Source organism: Leptopilina boulardi, unplaced genomic scaffold, assembly GCF_019393585.1.
Source record: "Leptopilina boulardi isolate dan_hultmark-lab unplaced genomic scaffold, ZJU_Lbou_2.1 LbouV2_305, whole genome shotgun sequence".
In the NCBI taxonomy this organism is placed as follows: domain Eukaryota; kingdom Metazoa; phylum Arthropoda; class Insecta; order Hymenoptera; family Figitidae; genus Leptopilina; species Leptopilina boulardi.
Genome location: NW_026137869.1, coordinates 2,054,682 through 2,080,603, shown reverse-complemented (window position 1 = coordinate 2,080,603; position 25,922 = coordinate 2,054,682). Strand labels below are relative to the sequence as shown.

Here is a 25,922-nt window from a genome sequence, read left to right as displayed (position 1 = left end):
TCAAGAAAAAAAACTTTTTCTTCGCGTTCTCATAAAAATAAAAGTATTATAAAATTTGAAACATTCTGAATTTCTTCTCGAATAACAAAACAAATCTTTTTAGAAATTTTGAACACGTTCTCTTTTGGTATTTTAACTCTTCTTCACATATCATTTTGTTTCGTATATGAGTCATTTTACAAACAATCATCTAAAAATATATATATATATCTACTTTAACTTGAAATATTTTTCACATAATTTTTGAAATTTCCTAATATTGCTAAAAATTATTAAATAAAGGAAAAGAATTTCATTTTTAATTTTCCAATAATTAAAAATAAAAATTGTAATTTCTTATCAATTTTTTTTTTCTAATTTTTATTGAATTATATATAAAATACAAATTTACATATACATATATATATAGTATATAAAGGGGAATTGTTTGAAATTAGTTTTAGGTTTATTGATTTTGAATCATTGGGGGAATTTCTGGAAATTCATCGTGCGCGCACATATTTCAACTAATCAAATTTTATATTTTATTTATATATATTGACGTTATTAGACCGGATGTGAGACTAAGGTGGAGAGGTAACAAATAATGGATAAAAAAAAACGTGTCTTATTTTATCTATATATGAATATAGGTGAATCATCAGCACACACGGTGTGAACTCCAGGGCGTGAGCAACACCACATTCACTCTTTCTCTCTTATCGAAATCATTATCAGAAGTGAAGAAGTCTCGCTGTGGTGAAGAAAACTTCATTTCAATTTAAAATTTATAATTTTTTGTTTTTTCATTTATTTCTTCGTGTATGATATATTTTGGATGCTGTGTTCAGTGATAAATTTTCAAAAATTTGCAAATTTTCCTTCAAAATGTGGAATTTGATTTTAGTGACTTTATTTTGTGGAACTTTGATATCAGCGCGTACAGATTGTAAGTTATATTGCAGATTTTTCTTATCTCTTTTAAATTCATTTTATACAAATATAAGATGTGATTAATTTTTTTATATATTTTTTATTTTTTAAAAAATATATTTCTTAAATTCAAAAATTAATATTTTTACTATTATTAAAAAAAATAATTCTATCACTGGAATCAAAAAACCGGTACTTTGAATTTAATAAATAATTTTTATTTTTTAAAAAAAATAAAAGAGAAAAAAAATAGTATTAATTTTGTTTTAATTAATATTTTTGAAATAATGTTAGATGTAATCTTTTTCGTTTCGTATTATATAATTTTTCTTTTTTATCAATTTTTTTTATTTTTTTATTTGATAAATATAAATTATTCTATATGAAATTTTCTTGATAGCCAAGTAAATTAAATATGATGAAGTGGCAATAATATAAATATTGATTGAATATTATTTTACGTTTTATTTGGCATTATGATTTTATGTTTTGTGTTATTCGAGTTTCAATGTAATCGTCTAAATGCGATAACGTTTGATTATCTTGATACCAAGGCGACGCCCTACGCACCTGTGGGTTTTTTTTCAAGATCATCATATTACTTTAATTAAATACAAATAATCTATTATAAATTTTTTTTTTCTTCAAAAAAAAATGTTTCTTCCTTTCTTTAGGTTTTTATTAATTTTTTTCCTATCTTCTATGAAAGAAGTTTGTCATAAAAAATATATTTTGAAAATTTAATTTTTATTTTTAATTTTAATTTAATTTTATAATTGAAATAATTTTCAGATAGAGTATGTCAACCAACGTCTGTCAATAAAAATTTGTGCGAAAATTTAAAGCAAGGAAACAGTGAAGTAAAATGTGTAAGTGTATTGGATGGCGTTGATTGTGTACACAAATTAATTAATAATGAAGTTGATTTTGGTGTTTTAACTGGCGATGTACTTTATTTGGCTGATAAATTTTATTCAAATGGAATACGTTCTCTCTTTGAATTACGACATCATGAAAAACAATATGGTATAATATAATAAACATTAATTTTTCTCCAATTTAATTATAAAAAAATTAAAATTTCTTTTGAACTTAATTTTCAGATTTCTATCAAACTCAAATGGTTGCTTTGGTATCAATATCACATGAAATTACTAATGATAATTTCAATTCTCTGAAAGGTGGTAATTTGTGTCATCCAGGATTTTCGGAAACTCAATTATTGAATGATAATATTTTAAAACAATTTGAGAGAACAATTTATGGAGATAAATGTAGGCAGGATTATACTGATTCTGAAAATGAGCTTATAAATTTGAAAAATTTCTTTGGACAAAGCTGTCGACCAGGACCTTGGGTCTCTAATACAACATTGGATAAAATTTTAAGTAAGATAATTAATTTTCCATAAGATTATTAAATTAAACTTAATAATTTTTTTGTTAATTAATTATATTTTGTTTTAAATTTATTATATTATATATATATTTTTTTTTATAGAAAATCGTTATCCAGAATTGTGTTCCCTTTGTGACAATCCTTTAGCATGTTCATATAAAGATAAATATGATCATGGACATATTGGTGCTCTAAATTGTTTGAAGAATAATAAAGGAAAGGTCGCCTACGTGGCACTCAATCACGTTCAAGATTATATTGTATGTGTCTTCATTTTTTTTTTATATTAATCCAGAAAAAATTGATAAAAAAAATTTTTAGTTTACTTTTTATTTATATTTATTTTTGTTATTTATTTATAATTTCGATAAATCAATTTTATTTAAATTTACATTTTTTATGAGAAACTTACTGTGATTTATAAAAAAAAAAAATGTTAATTGATAATCATATATTATTAAATAATAATTAATAATCACATGTTTCAGGGTAATTTTCCATCGCAGGTAAATATGTTCCAAATGTTATGTCCCAATGGAACTATTACTTCTTTTAATGACCACAATCCATGTGTTTGGAGTAAACGATCTTGGGATTTAATCGTATCAAGAGAGTACGTTTTAAATAAATAAAATTTAAAACAAAAATTAATTTATTAATTCAAATTAAAAAATTTTAATTTTTAATTTATTTGGGATTGTTTTTTTTTTTTATTTTAGAGACGTCACATTGGATTTGCCAAATAAATTAGACGGTTGGTTAACATCTAACTTTGGAGATTGGACTGATGCATTAAGAAAAATTGTATTAGGCAATGAAAAGCAATATAGGCATATAGCATTGCCATCGTACAAAAAAGTTGATTTTGATTTTGGTAAAAATCCAGTGTGCGGCAGAGAAATAAAATGGTGCACGACAAGTGAATTGGAGCATAAAAAATGCCAATGGGTTGCCGCTGAATCCGATATTCTTGGAATTACTCCGAAAATTGTTTGCGGTAGAGAAATTTCAACATTTGAATGTCTGCGTAGTATTAGTCAAAAGCAAACTGACATCACGACAATTGATTCGAATTATGGATATGTCGCTAGAAAGTGAGTAAAATGAAAATTTTGAAGAAAAAAAAAAATAGTAAACAAATAATTCTTTTTTTTCTAGATTATTCAGCCTGTCAACTGTACTTTATGCTGACAATGATAACGACAAGAGTAACGTTGTATTTGCAATGATTAAAGACACATCATCATCGAAATTTCAAAGTCTTCAAGATCTAAAGGGAAAGAAAGCATGTTTTCCGGAGTATGGTGGAATTTCTTGGATGACATTCCTTAATGTTATACGCGTCAATAAAGTACATGATGATTTGAAAACTTGTGATTTCAAAAAAATTGCAAACGATATTTTTAGCGAAGCATGTGTACCTGGAATACGTGACAGTGATCATTCAACATTACAAAAAACAACAAAAGCCAATGTAACCGCATTGTGTTCATTGTGTCCGCAAAATAATTGTCGAGCAAACGATGATAATCCATTTTTCCGTGATAATGGCGCATTTCGTTGTATTGAACATGGAGTTGCTGATATTGCATTTGTTAAGCCAAAAAATTTAAATGGTAAATTTATCAGGAAAAATTGAATTACAAAAAATTGGTGTTTTTTTTTCCTTCAATTTTTAATTGTTAATCAAATTTTTAGATTCTACTGCATTTGTAAATCAACATGAATATCGTATTTTGTGTAAAAATGGATCTCTTGCAAGTAATACTGGATTTGATGTTGATGAAAATTGTGCTTGGTCTATCACTATTGACAGTGAGGTAAATATTTTAATGTTAAATTAATTTTTTTTAAATAAATAACAATAATATTTAATTTCTTTTTTTTTTCTCTTAAATTTCCAGATAGTGTCAAGAAAGGACATTTCACAAATTGAACATTCAAATATGGCATTAACTCTATTGAAATTAAATGCATGGTTGGGTTCAAATGAACGAACTTCATTTAACATTTACAAGAGTTTCAATGGGACGAAAGATTTACTTTTTAAAGATTCAACAGTTGGTTTAGAATCTTCAGAATCTGAAGTTCGTTCTGTGATGGCTTATCAAAAATTGATGATCGATGCAGAAAAATGTTCTGGATCATCACCATTAAGTGTCATTAGTTTATTAGTTTTATTTGTGTCACTAATTATTAATCGAGTTTTATAAAAAAAAAAAAGAGAACAAATTTAAGACAGATATTTTTGAGATTAGTGTATACGATTATATTGATTCTTAATAGTGTATTTTTTATTGTATATTAAATGTGTTTTTTAAAAATAAAGTTTCCTAAAAAAAAAAAAAAAGTTTCCTAAAAATCCGTCTGCATTAGAAAAACAAACTCTCCTTTGGTAAATAACATTCAATATTTTGTATTCTAAAATCTAAAATTTTTTTTAATTTTAATAATTTAAATTATTTATGTTTAGTTATTGTTTCCCGCCACTTTTAACAACATTCGAGTGAGTATGGTTGTATGCTAAAGGGGCAATATAAAGGCGCGTTAAATTGGAAAGAAGAACGACTTTATAAAATGGGAAATATTTAACAATATCGGTTAAATTAATTATTATTATAAGTTTCAAGGTGAAGATAAGAGATAAATAAAACTTTTTGAATTATTTGAAATAACTTAAAAGTCGTATTTTAGAAATTAATTTTGTTTCATCATTTTCAAATATTTAAATATTTGTTTAAGTGTACGTTACAAACGACCATTCCAATTGCGCGGAAATCTGCATTATCGACTTCTTGCTGTTGGCGAAGCAAAAATGGCGGACCAAGCAGCGAGACAGCTTCAATACGAATACAAAGCGGTAATTATCTATTATTTATTGATATTTCACCTTTCATTGATGTTTTAATAAGCTCTACTATTGTTTATTAATATAAATTACATTTATCTTTTTGTTTTTTTTATATCAAATTACATGTTTCAATTCGTTGCCTATACGTTCATTTTTTAAGGTTAGATTGTCGAAAACAATATTTCCATTTTAATAATTGCAGTTAATTCATGTAAATTGTGTGTTTTTGATATTAAATTTCTATTGTTTTCAATTATTTAATGATTTGAAGTACAGTGCAATTTTTATTTAATTATTTTTTGTGTATCAAAAATTTTCGTCAATTTTTCATTAATTCGGTGTATGTTATAAATTTTAAACTTTCTTCAATTAAAATCATGATTAAAACTTATAAATTATTGTTTATTTAGAGTTTTTAATTTAATTTGTAAAGTACATAATAATTTTTATACTTTCTCTTTGTATAAGTCGCAATTATTTTTATAGGTTATGTTATCAAAACACACGGTATAATTTTGTAAATTTTAGAATTCTAATCTCGTCTTACAAGCAGACGTCCGCTTGATTGAAAGACGTAGTCGAGATGAAGCGACAGGTGAAGTTATGTCCCTTGTGGGCAAATTGGAAGGATCCAGGATGGGCGACAGAGCACAACGTACGAGACCGGGAAAAGCCGAGGAACGCAAAGTCAAGTTAGTAATAATATTTCTCTGTGAATAAATATGTGACAAAATAATAGAAAATAGATGAAATACATTGAAGAAAAAAAAAAAAAAAAAAATACCTATTGAATAAAAATATTTTTTCAGACGTCAGAAACGTGATGAAGCACAGTACGATTTTACTCGTATGAAAGGTGTGACGTTACTTTCTGATAATATGGATCAAATGGTTGGCATTATATATCGTCCAAAAACACAGGAAACACGACAAACATATGAAGTTTTATTGAGTTTTATTCAAGAGGCAATTGGCGATCAACCACGTGATATATTGTGCGGTGCTGCTGATGAAGTATTGGCAGTATTGAAAAATGATCGTCTCAAAGAGAAGGAGAAAAAACGTGAGACAGAATCTTATTTGGGAAATTTGGCTGAAGAGAGATTTGCCCTTCTTGTTAATCTCGGTAAGAAGATTACCGATTTTGGCAGTGATGAAAAAATGCAGAGCAATGATGATAATTTAGAGAATGGTATTAATGTTCAATTTGAGGAGGGCAGCGAGGAAGATGACGAGGATGTTTATGGTGAGGTGCAAGAAGGCGACGAAGAGGGCGAAGAAGGAGAGGAAGCAAATGACGATCGTCTTATTCACGCAGAAAATGTAATTTTTATTTTATTTTTTAGTTTTTAATTTGCCAAAAGTATTTTATAAAAAAAAGGAATTCTTTACAGTTGGGTGGCGTGGAAGAAATGAAAAAGGAAAAATTATTGAATCCTTGCGATATTGATGCTTATTGGTTGCAAAGGAGATTAAATAGAATATATAACGAGGCCCTGGTATCACAGGCAAAGACTGCTGAGGTTTTGGAAATTCTCAAAGACGCTGGTGACGATCGTGAATGTGAAAATCAACTTGTACTCTCATTGGGTTATGATTGTTTCGATTTTATCAAACAATTGAAAAAACACAGACACATGAGTGAGTAAAATTTAATTAAAAAATTCGTTTATATTTTATTTTTTATTAAATTGAAATAATTTTCAGTCGCTTATTGTACAATGTTGGCGTCATCGCAATCCGAGTCAGAGAGACAGGATATTCGAAATAAAATGAATGATGATCCTGCTCTTTCGAAAATTTTACGTCAACTTGATAACGCTGGTAAAGGCGATGAGGACAATGACGAGACAATGGAGGCGCGAGCACAACGAAAAAGAAGAGAAGAAAACGAAGACACAGGAGGACCCGGGGGTCAAGTTCAAGGCTCAAGGAATATGATTGACTTGGAGGATTTAATTTTCACTCAGGGTAGTCATTTTATGGCTAATAAACGCTGTCAATTGCCTGATGGAAGTTTTCGCAAACAACGAAAAGGGTAGGTTTTATAAAAAAAAATTGTTTATAATTTTCTTCCTTCTAATTCTAATAATAAATATATTTACAGATATGAGGAAGTTCATGTACCAGCTCTAAAACCAAAACCATTTGGTGAAAATGAAAAACTCGTTCCGATTGATCAGCTACCAAAATATGTGCAACCAGCTTTTGAGGGTTTCAAGACATTAAATCGAATTCAAAGTCGTTTACAGCACACAGCATTGGAAAGTGATGAGAATCTTCTTTTGTGTGCACCAACTGGCGCCGGTAAGACAAACGTTGCATTGCTTTGTATGATGAGGGAAATTGGCAAACATATAAATGCCGATGGATCAATAAATGTCGATGAATTCAAGATTATTTATGTGGCGCCAATGCGATCACTCGTACAGGAAATGGTGGGTAATTTTGGCAAACGTCTTGAATCATATAATCTCACCGTTTCTGAATTGACTGGCGATCATCAATTGACACGTGAACAAATTGCTGCGACTCAAGTTATTGTTTGTACACCTGAAAAATGGGATATAATAACGCGTAAAGGTGGTGAAAAAACGTTCACATCACTTGTGAGATTAATAATTATTGATGAAATTCATTTATTGCACGATGAACGTGGACCAATTTTAGAGGCACTTGTTGCAAGAACAATAAGAAATATACAAACAACACAGGAGGATGTTCGACTTGTTGGACTTTCGGCAACATTACCAAATTATCAAGATGTGGCGACATTTTTACGAATTAAACCCGAAACTGGATTATTTTATTTTGATAATAGTTTTAGGCCAGTTGCACTTGAACAACAATATATTGGCGTTACGGAAAAGAAAGCATTAAAACGATTTCAAGTAATGAATGAAATTGTTTATGAAAAAACAATGGAGCACGCAGGACGTAATCAAGTTTTAATATTTGTTCATTCGCGTAAAGAAACGGGTAAAACGGCGCGAGCAATTCGTGATATGTGTCTTGAAAAGGATACTCTTGGACAATTTCTTCGTGAGGGTTCGGCATCAATGGAAGTTTTACGAACTGAAGCAGAACAAGTGAAAAATCATGAATTGAAAGATTTATTGCCATATGGATTTGCAATTCATCATGCAGGAATGACAAGAGTTGATCGTACACTTGTGGAGGATTTATTTGCCGATAAGCATATACAAGTATTAGTATCAACTGCAACATTAGCATGGGGTGTAAATTTACCAGCGCACACTGTTATTATTAAAGGAACACAAGTTTATAATCCTGAGAAAGGACGATGGATTGAATTGGGAGCATTGGATGTTTTACAAATGTTGGGAAGAGCCGGTCGACCACAGTACGATACAAAAGGTGAAGGTATTTTAATAACAAATCACAGTGAACTACAATATTATTTGTCACTATTGAATCAACAATTGCCAATTGAATCACAATTGGTGAGTAAAATGGCTGATATGCTTAACGCCGAAATTGTCTTGGGTACAATTCAAAATATAAGAGACGCCGTCACATGGCTAGGATATACTTATCTTTATATTCGAATGTTGAGAAGTCCCTCATTATATGGAATAAGTCATGATAAATTAAAAGAAGATCCATATTTGGAATTACATCGTGCTGATCTTATTCATTCGGCTGCAATGTCATTGGATCGTAGTGGACTCATTAAATATGATCGGAAATCGGGTAATTTTCAAGCTTCTGAATTGGGAAGAATTGCTTCTCATTATTATTGTACTCATGATACAATGTTGACTTATAATCAATTATTGAAACGTACTCTCAGTGAAATTGAATTGTTTCGTGTATTTTCATTGTCGGGTGAATTTCGTAATATAAATGTACGCGAGGAGGAGAAATTGGAATTACAAAAATTAATGGAACGTGTACCAGTGCCAGTTAAAGAAAGTATTGAGGAACCAAGCGCAAAGGTTAATGTTCTATTGCAAGCCTATATTTCCCAATTGAAATTAGAAGGATTTGCATTAATGTCTGATATGATTTATGTAACACAATCGGCAGCGCGTTTAATGAGGGCAATTTATGAAATTGTTCTCTTTCGCGGTTGGGCAGCATTGGCTGATAAATGTTTAACACTTTGTAAAATGATTGATCGTCGTATGTGGCAATCAATGTCACCATTACGACAATTTCGTAAAATGCCGGAGGAAATTGTACGTAAAATTGAAAAGAAAAATTTCCCCTGGGAACGTTTATATGATCTTGGACCAAATGAAATTGGTGAATTAATTCGTGTTCCAAAATTAGGAAAAACGATACATAAATATATTCATCAATTTCCAAAACTTGAACTTTCAACGCACATTCAACCAATCACAAGATCAACATTGAGAGTTGAATTAACAATAACACCTGATTTTCAATGGGATGAAAAAATACACGGTGCTTCAGAGGCATTTTGGATATTAGTCGAGGATGTTGATTCAGAAGTTATTTTACATCATGAATATTTTCTACTTAAATCAAAATATTCCAATGATGAGCATTTAATAAAATTTTTTGTTCCCGTATTTGAACCATTACCACCGCAATATTTTTTACGTGTTGTTTCTGATCGTTGGATTGGCGCTGAAACACAATTGCCAGTTAGTTTTCGTCATTTAATTCTACCTGAGAAGAATCTACCACCAACTGAATTATTGGATTTACAACCATTGCCAATTACTGCATTAAGAAATCGTGAATTTGAATCACTATACACAAGTCCATATCGACAATTTGATCAATTTAATCCAATACAAACGCAAGTTTTTAATGCTGTTTATAATTCAGATGATAATGTTTTTATTGGAGCGCCAACAGGTTCGGGTAAGACGACAATTGCTGAAATTGCCATTTTTCGTCTATTAACAAAAAATGAACATGGACGATGTGTTTATATTGTGAGTCAGGAACCATTGGCGGAATTAATTTATTCTGATTGGTTGGAGAAATTTAGTCATGGATTGGGTAAAAAAGTTGTTCTTTTAACGGGTGAAACGGGAACTGATTTGAAATTAATTGCAAAAGGACAAATTGTGATAACAACAGCAGAAAAATGGGATGTATTGTCAAGAAGATGGAAGCAGAGGAAAAATGTGCAGAATATTCATTTATTTATTGTTGATGAATTACAATTGATTGGTGGTGAGGAGGGACCAATTTTGGAAGTTGCTTGCTCACGAGCAAGATATATTTCAAGTCAATTGGATACACCAGCGAGAATGATTGCATTATCGGCTTCATTGGCAGATGCAAGGGATGCTGCACAATGGTTAGCTGCACCAGCAGCTGCGACATTTAATTTTCATCCATCGGTTCGTCCAATTCCATTGGAATTACACGTTCAGGGAATTAATATCACGCATAATGCTTCAAGATTGGCAGCAATGGCAAAACCAGTCTACAATGCTATTTTACGTCATGCTCCACATAAACCGGCAATTATTTTTGTACCCACACGAAGACAAGCAAGATTAACGGCTATTGATTTATTGACATTCACGGCAGCTGAAGGACAACCGGCGAGATTTTTTCACGCTGAAGAATCAGATATTAAACCATTTTTGGATCGAATGTCTGATAAGACATTGAAGGAGACATTATCGCAGGGTGTTGCTTATTTACACGAGGGATTATCGGCTGATGATCGTCATTTAGTGGAACAATTATTTGCAACTGAGGCAATTCAAGTTGCGGTTGTTACGCGTGATTTATGCTGGGGTCTCTCAATTAGTGCTCATTTAGTTGTCATAATGGATACACAATGTTATAATGGACGAACTCATGCCTATGAGGATTATCCAATTACTGATGTTCTACAAATGGTGGGAAGAGCAAATAGACCTGAATCAAGGGATCATGATGCAAAGTGTGTTTTACTTTGTCAGAATTCGAAAAAAGATTTCTTTAAAAAATTCCTCAACGAACCGTTACCAATTGAAAGTCATTTGAATCATCGTTTGCATGATCATTTTAATGCTGAAATTGTTACAAAAACTATTGAGAATAAACAAGATGCTGTTGATTATCTCACTTGGACATTCCTCTATAGACGACTCACGCAAAATCCAAATTATTATGGTCTTCAAGGTGTGACACATAGACATTTGTCGGATTATCTTTCGGAATTGGTTGAGAGTACATTGGGCGATTTAGAACAAGCGAAATGCGTATCAGTTGAAGATGAAGTTGATACAATTCCATTGAATTTGGGTATGATTGCTGCTTACTATTATATCAATTATGCGACAATTGAACTTTTCTCATCGTCATTGACAAGTAAGACAAAAATTCGTAGTCTTTTGGAAATTATTTCCGCTGCCGCTGAATATGAAGCAGTACCAGTTCGTCAACGTGAGGAAAATCTTTTGAGAAGTCTCGCTGCCCGTTTACCACACGCTCCATCACAATCGGAAAGAATGGCAAATCCACATGTGAAAGCATTACTTTTATTACAGGCACATTTATCACGTATTCAATTGGGACCGGAATTACAAAAAGATACAGAATTTGTTTTAGGCAAAGCATTACGATTAATTCAAGCGTGCGTTGATGTTTTAAGTTCATCGGGATGGTTAGCACCAGCAGTTGCTGCAATGGAATTGGCACAAATGGTAACGCAAGCAATGTGGTCGAAAGATTCATATTTAAAACAATTACCACATTTCACACCGGAAATAATAAAACGTTGCACTGAGCGTGAAGTTGAAACTGTTTTTGATATTATGGAATTGGAGGATAATACACGTAATCGTTTATTACAATTGAATGATTCACAAATGACTGATGTCGCTAAATTTTGTAATCGTTATCCAAATATTGATATGTCTTATGATATTCATGATAAAGATCGATTGCGTAGTGGAAGAACGGTTAATGTTACTGTTCAATTGGAAAGAGAGGATGAAGTTGTTGGTCCTGTGATTGCGCCATTTTTCCCACAAAAACGCGAGGAAGGATGGTGGGTTGTTATTGGTGAACCAAAATCAAATTCTCTATTGTCCATCAAGAGATTGACATTACAGCAAAAGGCAAAAGTAAAATTGGATTTCGTTGCACCTGCCGCTGGACAATATTCTTATACATTATATTTTATGAGTGACGCTTATTTGGGATGCGATCAAGAATATCAGTTCACAATTAGTGTCACTGAATTTGAGTCCGATGCCAGTTCCGCTTCCGATTCGGATTAGAGAGACAATTTAAGAAAAAAAAAAATTACTTTTTTTTTATTTTTGTTCCAAAGGATTTACACTTGTGTTTTTGAATGCAAAGAGGTGAGCGATTGAATTTTATAAATGGAATAAAAAAAAATTTACTCGCGATTGTGAGTATGTTTTTTTTTTTTTTTAAATATAATTTGTATGAGTGTCATTTATGTTGATGATCATCGACTTTAATTTTTGTACAGATTGAAACTACTAGTATTAAATGGCAATATAATTATTTTTATATTGTTACCATTAGGGTTATAATTGAAAATAAAAATTAATTAATAAAGTCGTGGTAATTGATAAATTACTTTTCGTGTTACTTTTCAATATAGCGAGGGAGAGGAATAAATTTTAATGATTTTTTTTTTCATTACATGACTTTATGAACATTTAATATTTTTACGTTTTACATTAAGGCTCTCATACGAACACATGTAATATGAATAGGCCAGTGCGAATAAAGATTAAATGTATTTCTTATTTAATTTTCATTTCGTTCGAATTTTTTTTTTTTTGAACATAATTTAAAATTAAAAAATAGATTTTTAGTTTAATTTAATTAAATTTTATTTTAAGTTTAATTTTTTATTCGCACAGGTTCATATTTATATATTTTGTAACATTTTGTTCGCGTTAAAATGAATAATATCATTGCCTCCTCAAGACTAAGCTTATTTTATATAAATAATTATTTTCTCAAAATAATTGCTCGATATTTTTTTCAAAAATAATTATTTTTTGCAATTTAATGCTTTCGGAAGAATGAAATTTACTAAAAGAGAGTCGAATAATTTTACAATTATTGAGCATTCTATTAAGAATTATTATTATTATTATTATTAAATATTTATAATTATTTAATTATAATTAAAATAATAATAGTAATAATATTAGCAATAAGAATAGTGATAGTAATTAAAATAAGAAAAAAGATAGTAATAAAATTAAAAATGTTATTAACAACTAACATTAATGAAACAGTAAAAAAAAACACAAAAATAAATCTAATTTATAATTTACAAATATATATAAATATATTAATTTAAATTTTCAACCTATTTTAAATTCACAATATTTTATATAATTTTCGTTTGCAATTAATTACATGATTTTTTAAAACTAAGTCTTTAAAAAAAAGCACCATGATTGATATTTTTCTTTTCCGATATTTTGTGCGTAAAATAAAAATATTATTAATTGTTTTACATTCTCTGATAAAATAATATTAACAGTATTGATATATTTGACTTTCATTATTGTGCACCGAAAACAATTTTTTTTTTCTTTTTTCTTTTTAATAACATTTTAGCTTACATCAATATATATTCAGATATGATCATATATGGGAATAAAGGACATTGTTTAAATCCAAAACTTTTCGTTGGATTAGAATAATTGTCATATATTGTTACAGGTAAATCCTGTATTCTATATTTTGGACTTTTGTTGATTATTTTTTTTTTTTGTTTGTTTGTTTGTTACAGATTTATATTCAGGCAGTGTTGATTTTTATACAAATATTGTGATGAAGCTGATTAAAATTGTCTGATGCTAATGAATCAAAATAGGTACTTTTTTTTGGTTCATATTAATTTAAATTATAGATGTAATTTTATTTAAAATCAAAAATTTTTCTTCAAATTTTCTAATTTTAGAACTCTCAAAATGGGAAATGTTATACAAACGCATTATAATGGAAGTTCGTGATTTTATTTTAACGGACGTATATTTTCCACACTCGTATTTTATTAATTTTTCTTTAAATTACACATTATTGTGTTTTTTATTTTATTAGTCGTATAATCGTTTTATTTTATTATTAATAATTAAAAAAAAAAAATTAAATAAACCCTATTAAAAATGCATGATAATTTTTTTCATATCGTTGACTAGATATAAAATTATTATTTATACGATATTATGACTGCTAAATCTAAAAATTTAACGCTTAAAATTTATTTGATTAATCATTGTCACAATCTCTATGATTCAAAGTGATTATTATTTATTTTTATATAATATATTATTTCCATTTTAACGATAAATAATTATTCAGTAAAAAATAATTTGAAAATTATTAATTTAATGCAATATAACATTCCTGCGATGATTTTTTTTTTATATTTATGATAATACAACTTTTTACAGATTTCGTTTTATTACATCTTCAAATATATATATATTTATTATATATTTATAAATATCGTGAAATTAAATAAATAATTAATATTTATATACCTTACAACGACAGACATTTAATGAAATAATAATACTTTTTTTATTTAAGAGTTTGTAACACATCGTTACGTTATCGATTTAATTCAATTTAATTAAAAAATTAAAATTTATAATAATTCGATCGGTGACGTAATGTGTCACGTGCCCTTAATGCAACTTAATAATTAATTAAGATGATCGTTTGTTTTATTTAAGTTATCACAGAGAAAGCGATCGTAAGTCGTTTGAAGTGGGACGTTTTATAAATTTCTGTTTTCAATTTTTCTTTTTTAAATTTAAAATTAAAAATGTAAAATTAGTAAAGTATATTTTGAGTAAAAATCATTTTTGGTATAAATATTACATAAGTAAATATTATCTAAATTACTATTTTCATTTTTTTTTTTTTTTGAAAATTTTTTTTTATTGTCTGCTTAGAGTTTAATTTAAAAACCGCAAACAGCGTTATTAATACAATGCAAATAATAAGTTTAAAATTTTGTACGCTAAAAAAAGTTTTTCATAATTTTTGGAAAACTATTTGACTTTTTATTGTAAAATTTACTTTCTTTATTTTACTATTCTTTTTTATTTATTTTTCTTCTCTATTAATATTTTGATAATTTTTTATTTTTCAGCTTTACTTTTTGGAAATTTTCACATAGTGATGTTGGAAAATGAAAAAATCGGACCTAAAAATTTGATTTGAACGATTGAATAAAATTATGAAATTTTTTGAGCTTTCAAGATAAACAGAAAATCGTACGTTTCCACTTCTATACGTTTATATCGCATGGCATATATGGTAATTATAGAACTATTGGTATAATTATTTGAAAATATCTAAAAATTGAAAAAAAGAACTAAAAAAAAAAAAAAAAATTAAAGATCAGTAATTTTTACTGAAGGCTTTCTTCGACCGTGTCATCGAGGGTGTGAAGCCAATTGAAAATCATCATATTTCTCTCGTATTTGGAAAGTTGTTTTCCTCTTTCTCTCTCGACGTCCTTGACCGTTAGGGCATGATCCTTGCTCTTTCGTCCAACCTGGACCACAGGAGCTCCAGGTACAACGAGAGTGGCACCAGGTGTTATTTGTGCCGCCGATGCCGCAGCTTCCAATCTATCGAGATTGAATTCACTCTGGGACAAGCGCTCCAGTGCTCGATAAGTCGTCAACAATCTATTGAACCACGTAATAATATTTATTTTTCTCATTATAGGAAAAAAATTAATTACCTTAATTATTTCTTGCATTAAATTTTAATGTTTCATTATATTTTGTCTTTCTTTTATACAATCAATTTACTATTTTATTTTTTTAAAAAAGATTTTTATTTCTTTTCTTTTTTTTCTGAATAAAATTTCTCGATATTTTTTTCTTCCGCGTTGACCCTTTTATTATTCTATTTCAGCCTCTTTCTCCCTGGTTATCGAATCAGTTGCATCAAAGGAGACAAAAGGAAAAAAAAATCAAATTGGAATTTCTGAACTACGTCTCCTTCAATCAGTGGAGTATTGTAAACTGATATTGTGATCTCACGAGAAAAAAAAATTGATAGAAGCTATTGTTTAAAAGATACTAAAATTCGCAAAGGTAAATATTTTTTTTGTTTTAATTAACCTCCATTGAAAAATATATATACTTAATTTAATTGGAAAAAAATCAACTTTTCATTTTTCAAATCATAAAAATTTATATTGAATATTTATTAATTTAATAGGAATAATGATTGAGAATTAAATTTCACGACTTACCGTCGTCGAATGTAATTTTGACGAACTTTCTTGTTAACAGATCTAACAAGATCAGCAGCAGTAAATGGAATTGTCGGTGGATGTGGTGCAGTAAGCTGAGGCTGTTCACATCCACCGTGAGGACTTGGTAATTGAGAGGTACTGGCAACGTCACCGACTGCAACCCAAGTGCTGCAGGACCTCGAGGCATGATCAAGTCCCGCATGTTCCAGGATAAGATTATTTCTATGTGCAAAGTCAAGAGCGTGAGCTGAAACCGCTGATCTCAATCCACGCGGTCCATAAGCCTCAGGACTAGGAAGCTGTGATACATCGCTTGTACTGAAACTTTTCTGTAAACCCAATGCTGACGATAGTGCACCGCAACTACGAATCAAATCTGTTTCCTCCTCAAACCATATACTCTCCGGTATATCCGCTGGCCTAAAAAAAAGAATAAACATTAAGTGAGTAAAAATAATTATAAACTCGTCACGAATCAATTTTTAAATTATTTATTTATTTATTTTTTTTAAATAAAATTAATTAAAACAATTCTTTTTTAAAATTATTATTTATATTATAAAAATTAATTATTAAAAGTAAACATTTAGAGAAAATAAATCTTTAAAGAAAAATGAAAATAGAAACAAAATGAAATGAATAAAAATAAGTTTTTCAAAGCAGTTTGAATAGTTTTATAAAAAAAAATTATTCAATTGCTCTGCGAACTGAGTTTATATAGTTTATGTAAATAAGGAACTGCTACAAATTCCTTCTAACAAAAGCAGTTCTAAAAGTTTCAATCAAGATGAATTAAGTTCTAGTAATACTTGGTATAAGTAATTTGTTCTTGAGTTCGAGAATTATTTGTCTCAACTTCGCCAGCAATTGCACTTTAAATTAATCACTTATTGATGTTGATGGTATATTCAAATGTTTTTTTTTTAAAAGCAAAATAATAATACCTATTTACAAGAATCCATATTTAAATTAAATAAAATTTAAAATAAAATTTAATTTTATATTAAAATAAAAATTTTTTTTAAAAATATTTACCGATTTTAAGTTTTCAATTAATTTTAATTACTTTTTAATTTTTAATTATATATTTTCATTATAATTAAGATAATTAAATTGAATTTAATAATTAGAGTAAATAATTGAATAAGAATTGTTGATTTTATTTTTAAAAAAATTTTTAATTTTAAAATTTAAATATAAAAGAAAACCAATGAATATCATTAATAATAGAAGAATAATGTTTATTATTAAAATTACAAGTGTCATTATTTTCTTTTTATTCTTATGTAATTTCTGATATTTTTAGAAACAATATATTAAATTATTAAAAGCATAAAGAATTTCTTGGTCAGTTGAAGGTCGGTTGTATAGTGTGGAAGAATACTTTGAATCGATTCTCAAGTGTAAAGACATTCTAAAGTAATGCGCTTATTTATAAACTAAGCCGGAAAAGATTCAATAAATCTCATTAATTTGATTTTTTTATTATTCTCTCTCTATATTTAATTTAATATTTATTTAGAAATTTGATTCGTTCGTTAAAAAATGGTAACAAAAAATTCTTTGAAAAAAAATTTCCTATTATTTGAACGTTAAAAAAAATATGAAAATAATTTTTATTTTTTGCAGAAATTATTAAAATAAAAATAAAAACTGACAATTGAGAAAATTGCAACGAAATGTTGCAATTTGTCCCTAATTATTTGTGTTTATTTTTTTGAAATTTTTTTTTTCATTGTATTTTTATGTTTTTTTAATCATATTTCTTTGTATTTGAATTTTTTAAATTATATTTTTGTTTTATAATTACAATTTCAATTTATTTAATAGAGGCAAACAGATTTTTTTATCACTCAAATAAATACAGATAAGTTATGTCATAAATTGTATTTAATTTTTATAATTTATTTTTTTTTTTAAGAGAAAATCGAGACTCACCTGTTGCCCTGGATTTGACGAGAGTCCGGATTAGGCGAAGGGTCTCTGACTGAAAGTTGCACATCGCTATATGACTTAAAGGCGACCAATCTATTACCACATTTGGCGTCACTGGCTATTGAAGATACACTAAACAAGGATAAATCGGTTGTCACACTTTCGTGGCTTGGAGAACGTAAAATACGACCAGATGTCACGGTAAGAATTGGTGGTTGCATTGTATTTAATGTATTTGTTACTGTTGGACCAGGAGTTGTTGATTTCGTATCATTTTCCGTTACAATTGTCGATTGTCTATCTTCCATTATTGAAAATATTATTTATTCTATCGATTTAGTTTGAAATTTAAGTATTATTGAATTTCACTTTAATTTTTTCTTTTTCGATACTCGAAATTGTCTTTATAGTGAAATTATTTATTTTTTTCCCCTTTAATAAAGTTATTATTTTATTCAGTGAAATTTGATTTTATTCTTCGTTTTCATTATAACTATTATAATGAAATTAAAGTGAAAATAGAATATTTGCTGATAAATTTTCGTATTGTGAATTATGTTCCTCTTTACTCAGTTATTAAAGTACTGGTTTTGCACTCGATGTCAGCGAAACTCTCCTCTCAGGCGTCGACATTGATTGGATAGCTAATTAGACACTAATTGCAACTACTTAAAGATACTTTATTTTGCACTACTTTCGACGTCAAAATAGATCCTATTAATTGAATCACTAGCTTTGCATTTATGTTTTGAAAGCAGCACTTTATTTGTCAGGTCCATATTTATCCCATGGACATATTTTTGTTAATCTTGATATCTGAAATGAAATAAAATTTTTTTTTAGTTTGAAAATCTAATTTAAAAACAAAAAGAAACACTATAAATATTTTGAAAGAAAATATTTCACGACGAACGTATTGATAAAATTGTCGCGTGTGATTTTTATATACGCGAAGACTGAGGAGATTGTCGGAGAATCTCGTTTTCTGTTTCCACTACCAATTCCTATTCTTTACTTGTGTCTCTCTGTCTCTTTTTGTTTTTTTTACTTCTTACGCCTTCGAGACTCTGTGTTCATCTGTCTCTTTTCTAACTCCACTCCACCATCACCCACTTTATTCTCTATATGTTATCTAATCGCGAGACGGCATTCGTACAAATGCCACACGCAATTCACGTGTCCTTATTCAAGTGGAACAAGTCCGATGAGACAGGAGAATTTTCTTCATTTTTTTTTTTCTTTCACGGAAATACGGACAAATCCCACAATTTTCAATATGTTTTTAAAATGAAAATTTATTGCCGAAATTTATTTTTTCTTTTAAATTTTTATTTATTGGAATATTAATTTATAAATTTTTGTTATTGTTCCAAAAAATGTCTTCCACTTTTATTATTACATTAATAATATTTATAAATATTTAATAAATAATATCAATAGTAACTAAAATAATCAATCGTATTCAATTATAATGTTTAAAACTATAAACTAATCAAATTTGCGACAATCAAAATTATAAATTGAAACAATAATTATTTGTCATTTGATAATTCTATCAATCAAAATTTCCAGTTGTTAAAATAATTATCGTCAATTAAAATTATTATTTGGAACTAAAAAAAATTCACACGGAAAGAAAATAATTATTTTGACAAATTATTTTACGATTTAGGGGAAAAAAAGTGAAATTTTTATAAAAGAAAAAATTTAAAATAATTATTATTCTAGAATTTATTGAAACAAAATATTACCGTCACTGTGAATTAATTATTTAATTGAATTATTAACTATTTTGACAATTAATTATTATCAGTGAGAAAAGTTTTTTAATTAAAAATTTAAAAATTATTATACCGTGATTGTATGAGTTATTAACCTAAGAATATATTTTTTTATAAATCGAATGAAAACACCCTTTTACTTTTTCTTTTTTTGCAGGAATAAACCGCATCGACCTCGTGTTACACTGTCAGCAACCGATTCTACATGCACATCGATCCACGGTCACGTATTTAAGTTATCTATGCACGACGAAAAACCAATAAACACACACACACACACAAACTATATGGGGATGATGAAGAAGGGATGAAGAGGAAAGCTTGCGAGAAAGGTAAATAGAACACCATGCACACACATTGTCTCTTCCTTTCTCCCTCTCTCTTTCTCATGAAGACAATGACCTCTTGCTAACACGAGTATTCACAATTGAAATTATTAATAATTATTATTATTTAAAAATTGATTGAAATTTTTCACCTTTTAAATAAGTTGAAAAAAAAAATTTTTTTCGCGTAATTGTGTAATTTTTTAGTTTTTCTCGCGAAATAGATGAATTTTATCTTGGTGAATCGATGACACACGCAGCACACGCGTTTATGCCACGTTCTAGATGAATGGCGATTGTTTCCGGTTGGCTGCTGTACAGGGGTAGTTTCTGCACAGGCGTCGATCGATAGGGGTGAAGGAGGGCGTACTTTGACTCCCACTGCGATTTTCACCAGGGCGAGTTACCTACTTTTAGACGAATTTCGAGATCGAGTGTCCTTTACGCACATTTTTTTTTTTTTTTTTTTAACTAATTTCCTTTAATTGCAATTGTTTTCCTTAATTTTATAATAATTATTTAAAATTCATTTGTTATTAAATTGCAAATTTGTTTGCAATTTAAAAGGTGGAAAATTAATCGGTTCTAATTTAATTATTAGCTGTTATCGAATAATTAAAAATTGACAATTTTAATTAGAAATTAATTAAAGCCAGGGATTAAAAAAAATCTTCACAAAAAATAGGAATTATTTTTTTTTTTCAAAGAAACCACAAATATCAATATTTTAGTACTTTAAATAATTTCAAAAATTTTGTTAGGGTGAAAGAAAAATTAATCAGATAAATGTCGGTGAATTTAAAAATTTTTTTACTAAAGAATATAATTAATTAGAATTTTCATTAATTGTTACTAACATTAATAAAAAGTTAATTTAAATTAAAAGCTGTAATTACTTAAAATTATCATTAATTAAAATTATCACTATATTAAAAACTCATTAATTAAAGCGATAATTAATGAAATTTCATTAATTAGAAATAAACTTAAATCTGACGTAAATTGTAAAAATAACAATCGAAGCTATCGTTAATTGTAATTATCATCAATTAGAACTATCATTGTTTGAAACTATTCATACTTTAGAGAAAAATATTCTCTACATATAGGTAGTATAAAATTTAATAATAGCAAATAAATTTAATATCTCTTTAATTACTAACAATAATGATAACAATAAAAATAATAATAAAATTTTTATATGAAAGAAAATTATTTAAAGTTATATAAATAGATTTATCAACTTTCACATATAAATATTTTTTAATACTGAAAAGTGAATAATAAAATTATAGTAGTAAAAGTCAATGTCGCGCGCACCAATAAATTAAAAGGAAACAATTGAAATTAATTTGCTGTGTTCAAATTAGTTTTCATTTTCATAGGTTATATAATTTGTACAAAAATATTTTAAATTTTCGTAAAAAAAAAAAATCCAAAATGGAAAATTTTAAAAAAATTATTAAATTTCCCGATAGAAACAAAAAAATGAACCACTGATTATTACAATATTAAATATTACAAAAATGCTTATCAAAATTGATTTACCAAAAAAATTCAAAGTAAGCAAAAAAAATTTTCTATAATTAGATAATTAAATCACAAAGTTTTTTTTTTTTATTAATTAATTAATATTTACATTTTTGATTTTATCACATATTTTATAATATTTATAATTTCGTATATTTTTAATTTCACATATAGAAATATTTCTTTTTTTGGTTTCTCGTTTAATTAATAATATCTTGTTTCAATTTGCAGAAAATTAATTAAATCCCGGAAGCTGAAAATATGTATTTCGAGACAAGTTCTCTAATTAACATAAACTTTGAACTTGCTGGAATGGCAAAATACACGAGGAGTTTGAGAGAAGGAGAGAGAGAGAGAGAGGATAGATTGAGGAAATTCGCAAAGAGGCTTCCTGCTGTGTATGATTGAGCAATGAGCATATCCCGGGGGATATATATGAATGTGGATTATTTGCAAACGTGGGCGGTGATCACGATCGTGCGTGAAACGAAGCAACAAGAGTTTAGTTTGTGACGGTGTCTCTCACGAGGAGGATTGTCTGCCGGAATATCGTTTTTTTAAAAAACAAAAACAAAATCCACAATAAAAAAAAAAACAGACAGTGTTCACTATTTTCGATGCCGACAGATAAGCTGAGTCGTTCTTGCAAAATTGGTAAGTAACATTGACATTCAATTAAATCATTACACTCTCCCCCCGTCTTCATGAGTCTTCAATTGACCTTGATGCAATAATTGGCATTTGTTATTAATTTAACGTAATTAATAACTATAACAATTTAACATAATTAAATTGCAATGCCTATTTTTATAAAAATTAAATATTTTAATATTTAAATCAGTTTTAAATAAATAAATTTATTAAAAATTAAAAATATCAGAATTGAGAATAATTTAATTGAGAAATTAAATAAATTAAATTTCAAAACAATATTTCACTATAGAGTTAAAATAATAATTAGACTTTACAACTACTAATTAGTTTGACCCAATTAAGAAAGTTCATATATGAATTTTGCGCAGCTTTTCCATAATTTTTAAATCTAAATATTTTGTTATAACAAATTTTAAATTACAATATATTTAGAGGGAAAATTTTTATTTATTTATTAACAAAAAAAAATCGGAAATAAATGAAACAAGAAATTTTGTATATGAAAAAAACACTCCTATGAAATAATTAGGCTAATTATTATGGTTAATTTTTTGTAATCGAAAAAAATGAAATTTTCACATGAAATTCATGGCATATTTAAACTGATATCGCACGAAAAGTAATAAAATATAACCATTAGCGATAGTTAGAACTTGCAATTATAGATCACGACATTGAAAGAGAAAATATTCGAAAGTTTACAAATAATTACTTATACATTGGGAGGTGAAAACTTTGGTAATTATGAATTATTTCTTTTATGAATTAGGAAAAAAATTTTTTTTTTTTTTTTTTTACTTTTCATTTTAAACGTCAACTTTACATATATACACGTGTATTAAATATATATGTTCGATAAAAGACAGAAAATATTTTCTCGCTCGGTTACTATTTTTATATACAACGAAAGAGAATGTCACTTCTAAATTCAGTATAATGTTATCAATGACCACCTTTAGAGGCGTTTACAGATCGAAGATTAGAATTAGCATCGAATTCATTTTACGATGTGAATCTCGAATAATTTTCTTTCTTCCATTTTCATAAATGCTTTTTTTTAAATCTTCATGTAAAAATTTATTACATTTTTTTTATCGAATATTCTATATTTAGAAAAATTGAAATTTAGTTTTTTAAATTACGAAATAAAAATTGTTTAAAATTTCACCGCGGAAAATATCATCTACCGAAATTTTTTTCTAATGGTATTGTCAATCATTATTAGAATAAAATTTTTTTCAGAGGATAAAATAAGAAATTACTAGTGATTTCCCAAAGTAGACATCAGTCAATCATATATTGTTTTCTTTTTCATAAAACAGCCCACGTGAACCCACGCATCATACTTGACCAATTTTTTTTTTTTTTTTTTTTATTTTTTTTCTTTACGAGTTCGAAAGTTTCTTGATTAGTTGTCGATAATTAAATTAATAAAAAATTAAATAATAAAAATTGTTAATAGAAAAAATGCCACATATTAGTAACAATAAATAAATATATATTTATAACTTGGCAATAATTCACAGAAAAACAATGTCATGGAATATTGAATATTGTATTAAAAGCGTTATTATCTATGTATACATAAAATTAATTGCCATATTGTTACTATTTTTTCCATTTTATTCACAACATATATAGGAAATAAATAATAACAACTCATTATTTTACTTTAACACACGACAAGGAAACCTCGACACTTTGATTTGCAGCCCCCGTTCAATGTGTATAATTTCCAATCATTGTAAAACATTATAACCAGATTCTTTATCAAGATTTAAATCCGCCACTTAAAAAAAGTATCTATATATATAAAGACCAGAAATCTTATCAGTTAAATTCATTACTTATGATTCTATCTCTATTGTACTTTTACAAAATGTATATATATATATATAGAAGATATTTCAATATTTATCCTTTTAGGAATTTATCATGTCCCCCACACTTTTTAAATTAATTCCTCTAAATGCGAATTTATATAATATTCACTTTCACATAATTTGTGTAATTAATAGAATAAAAACATAAAAAAAAAAATAAAGAAAAAAAGGTCTCAATTGCAACAATTTTTTCAAAAAAAATAAATAATTAGAAAACTACAATTTAGAGAAAAAATATTTTTGTCTCAGAACTAAATAAATAATTATTTTTTTTGTCTAGATAAATTTTTTTTCAGCGCAAATAATTTTTTGGTGCAATTTTATTTGTTTTGAAATAATTCTTTTTTCAGGCCTCGGATTACACGACTTTTTCGACTTTTACCGACTTTTTTTCAAAAATACGACTTTTTCGACTTTTTAAAAAAATTTTTTTTTAAAATTTTATAACAAAATACGTTTTTTTTTTAGGATAAAATGCAAATCTTCTTTAGATCTTCTTTATTTCAATTATTTAATAAATTTTTAACTAAAATTCTTCACTAAGTTAATTATTTTTAATCATTTTAATCAAATTCTTCACAAATTCAATTATCTTTAACTATTATTGAATTAAAATTTTTATGAAATTTAATAATTGTTTATAATTTTAAAAAAATTAGCAAATAAAATAACAAAAAATGTTTATCTCAAAATCACTTGAAATTAAATTATTTGCAAAAATTTTAATTATTTTTAACAATTTTTTATAATATTCTTCGTTAATTCAATTATCTGAAAGCATTTTGCAATGAAAAAAATTTGAATGTTTAATTTTTGTGTGTAATTTCTAATAAATTTTTCAGTTATTTTCAAAAATTTCAATAGAAATTCAATTATTTTCAAAATTTTAAATTCAAAATCAACTAAAATTCAATTATTTTCCAACGTTTCAATTAAAAATCAATTAAATTTCAATTATTTTCCAATATTTCGATTGAAATTACATTATTTTCAAAATTACCAATTTAAAATCAACTAAAATTCATTTACTTTCAAAAATTTCAATTCAAAATCAACTAAAATTCAATTATTTTCCAAAATTTCAATTCAAAATCAATTGAAATTTAATTATTTTCAAAAATTTCAATTTAAAAGCTTCTAAAATTTAATTATTTCTAAAAATTTCCATCTAAAATTTTTTGAAATTTAATAATTTCAATTATAACTCTCGTGAAATCAAATTATTTTTAATGATTAATATTAATATTAATATTCTTCGAAAATGCAACTATTCAACTATAAATTACAAAGCAAAAAGCTTTGTAAAATTTAATTATTGTCTGAAAATTATCCAAATCTTTTGAAATTCGAATCATTTCTAAAAATGTCAACTTTAACTCTTCCAAAATTATTATTATTTAAAAAAAAAGTTTTTAATAAAAAATCTGTAAA

At 27.0% G+C, this 25,922-nt stretch overlaps 4 protein-coding genes across 8 annotated transcripts in view; 3 read left to right on the top strand and 1 right to left on the bottom strand.

Annotated features, from left to right (window-relative positions):
• Nucleotides 1-599: 599 nt before the first annotated feature.
• Nucleotides 600-4,542, top strand: LOC127283093 (transferrin-like). Its single transcript, XM_051307764.1, has 9 exons — nt 600-928; nt 1,705-1,938; nt 2,016-2,300; nt 2,413-2,570; nt 2,799-2,923; nt 3,030-3,404; nt 3,469-3,926; nt 4,009-4,130; nt 4,215-4,542. Exons 1-9 carry the CDS (start codon nt 868-870, stop codon nt 4,521-4,523), a joined length of 2,127 nt encoding a protein of 708 aa, XP_051163721.1. The 5' UTR covers nt 600-867; the 3' UTR covers nt 4,524-4,542.
• Nucleotides 4,543-5,095: 553 nt separating this feature from the next.
• Nucleotides 5,096-12,712, top strand: LOC127283091 (putative U5 small nuclear ribonucleoprotein 200 kDa helicase). Its single transcript, XM_051307763.1, has 6 exons — nt 5,096-5,170; nt 5,690-5,853; nt 5,971-6,484; nt 6,556-6,802; nt 6,869-7,199; nt 7,269-12,712. The coding sequence occupies exons 1-6, from the start codon at nt 5,126-5,128 to the stop codon at nt 12,382-12,384; spliced, it is 6,417 nt and encodes a 2,138-aa protein (XP_051163720.1). The 5' UTR covers nt 5,096-5,125; the 3' UTR covers nt 12,385-12,712.
• A 750-nt stretch (nt 12,713-13,462) lies between these two features.
• Nucleotides 13,463-20,736, bottom strand: LOC127283090 (uncharacterized). 3 transcript variants are annotated; one of them, XM_051307760.1, is made up of 4 exons: nt 20,577-20,736; nt 18,321-19,133; nt 16,380-16,802; nt 13,463-15,804 (listed from the first exon to the last, which is right to left on the bottom strand). In XM_051307760.1, the coding sequence occupies exons 2-4, from the start codon at nt 18,623-18,625 to the stop codon at nt 15,522-15,524; spliced, it is 1,011 nt and encodes a 336-aa protein (XP_051163717.1). In that variant the 5' UTR covers nt 18,626-19,133; nt 20,577-20,736; the 3' UTR covers nt 13,463-15,521. The 3 variants fall into 3 exon arrangements, with proteins under 3 accessions (XP_051163717.1, XP_051163719.1, XP_051163718.1); XM_051307762.1 differs by lacking the exon at nt 20,577-20,736 and adding an exon at nt 20,172-20,246; XM_051307761.1 differs by lacking the exon at nt 20,577-20,736 and adding an exon at nt 19,231-19,525.
• The window catches only part of LOC127283086 (outer dense fiber protein 2), an 88,667-nt gene continuing 81,114 nt past the window's right edge, over nt 18,370-25,922 (top strand). For all 3 annotated transcript variants that reach the window (XM_051307752.1, XM_051307753.1, XM_051307751.1), the window contains exons 1-3: nt 18,370-18,518; nt 20,256-20,430; nt 22,186-22,608. In XM_051307752.1, coding sequence (XP_051163709.1) covers nt 22,572-22,608 — 37 coding nt within the window. In that variant the 5' untranslated portion in view covers nt 18,370-18,518; nt 20,256-20,430; nt 22,186-22,571. The remainder of the gene's footprint in view (nt 18,519-20,255; nt 20,431-22,185; nt 22,609-25,922) is intronic.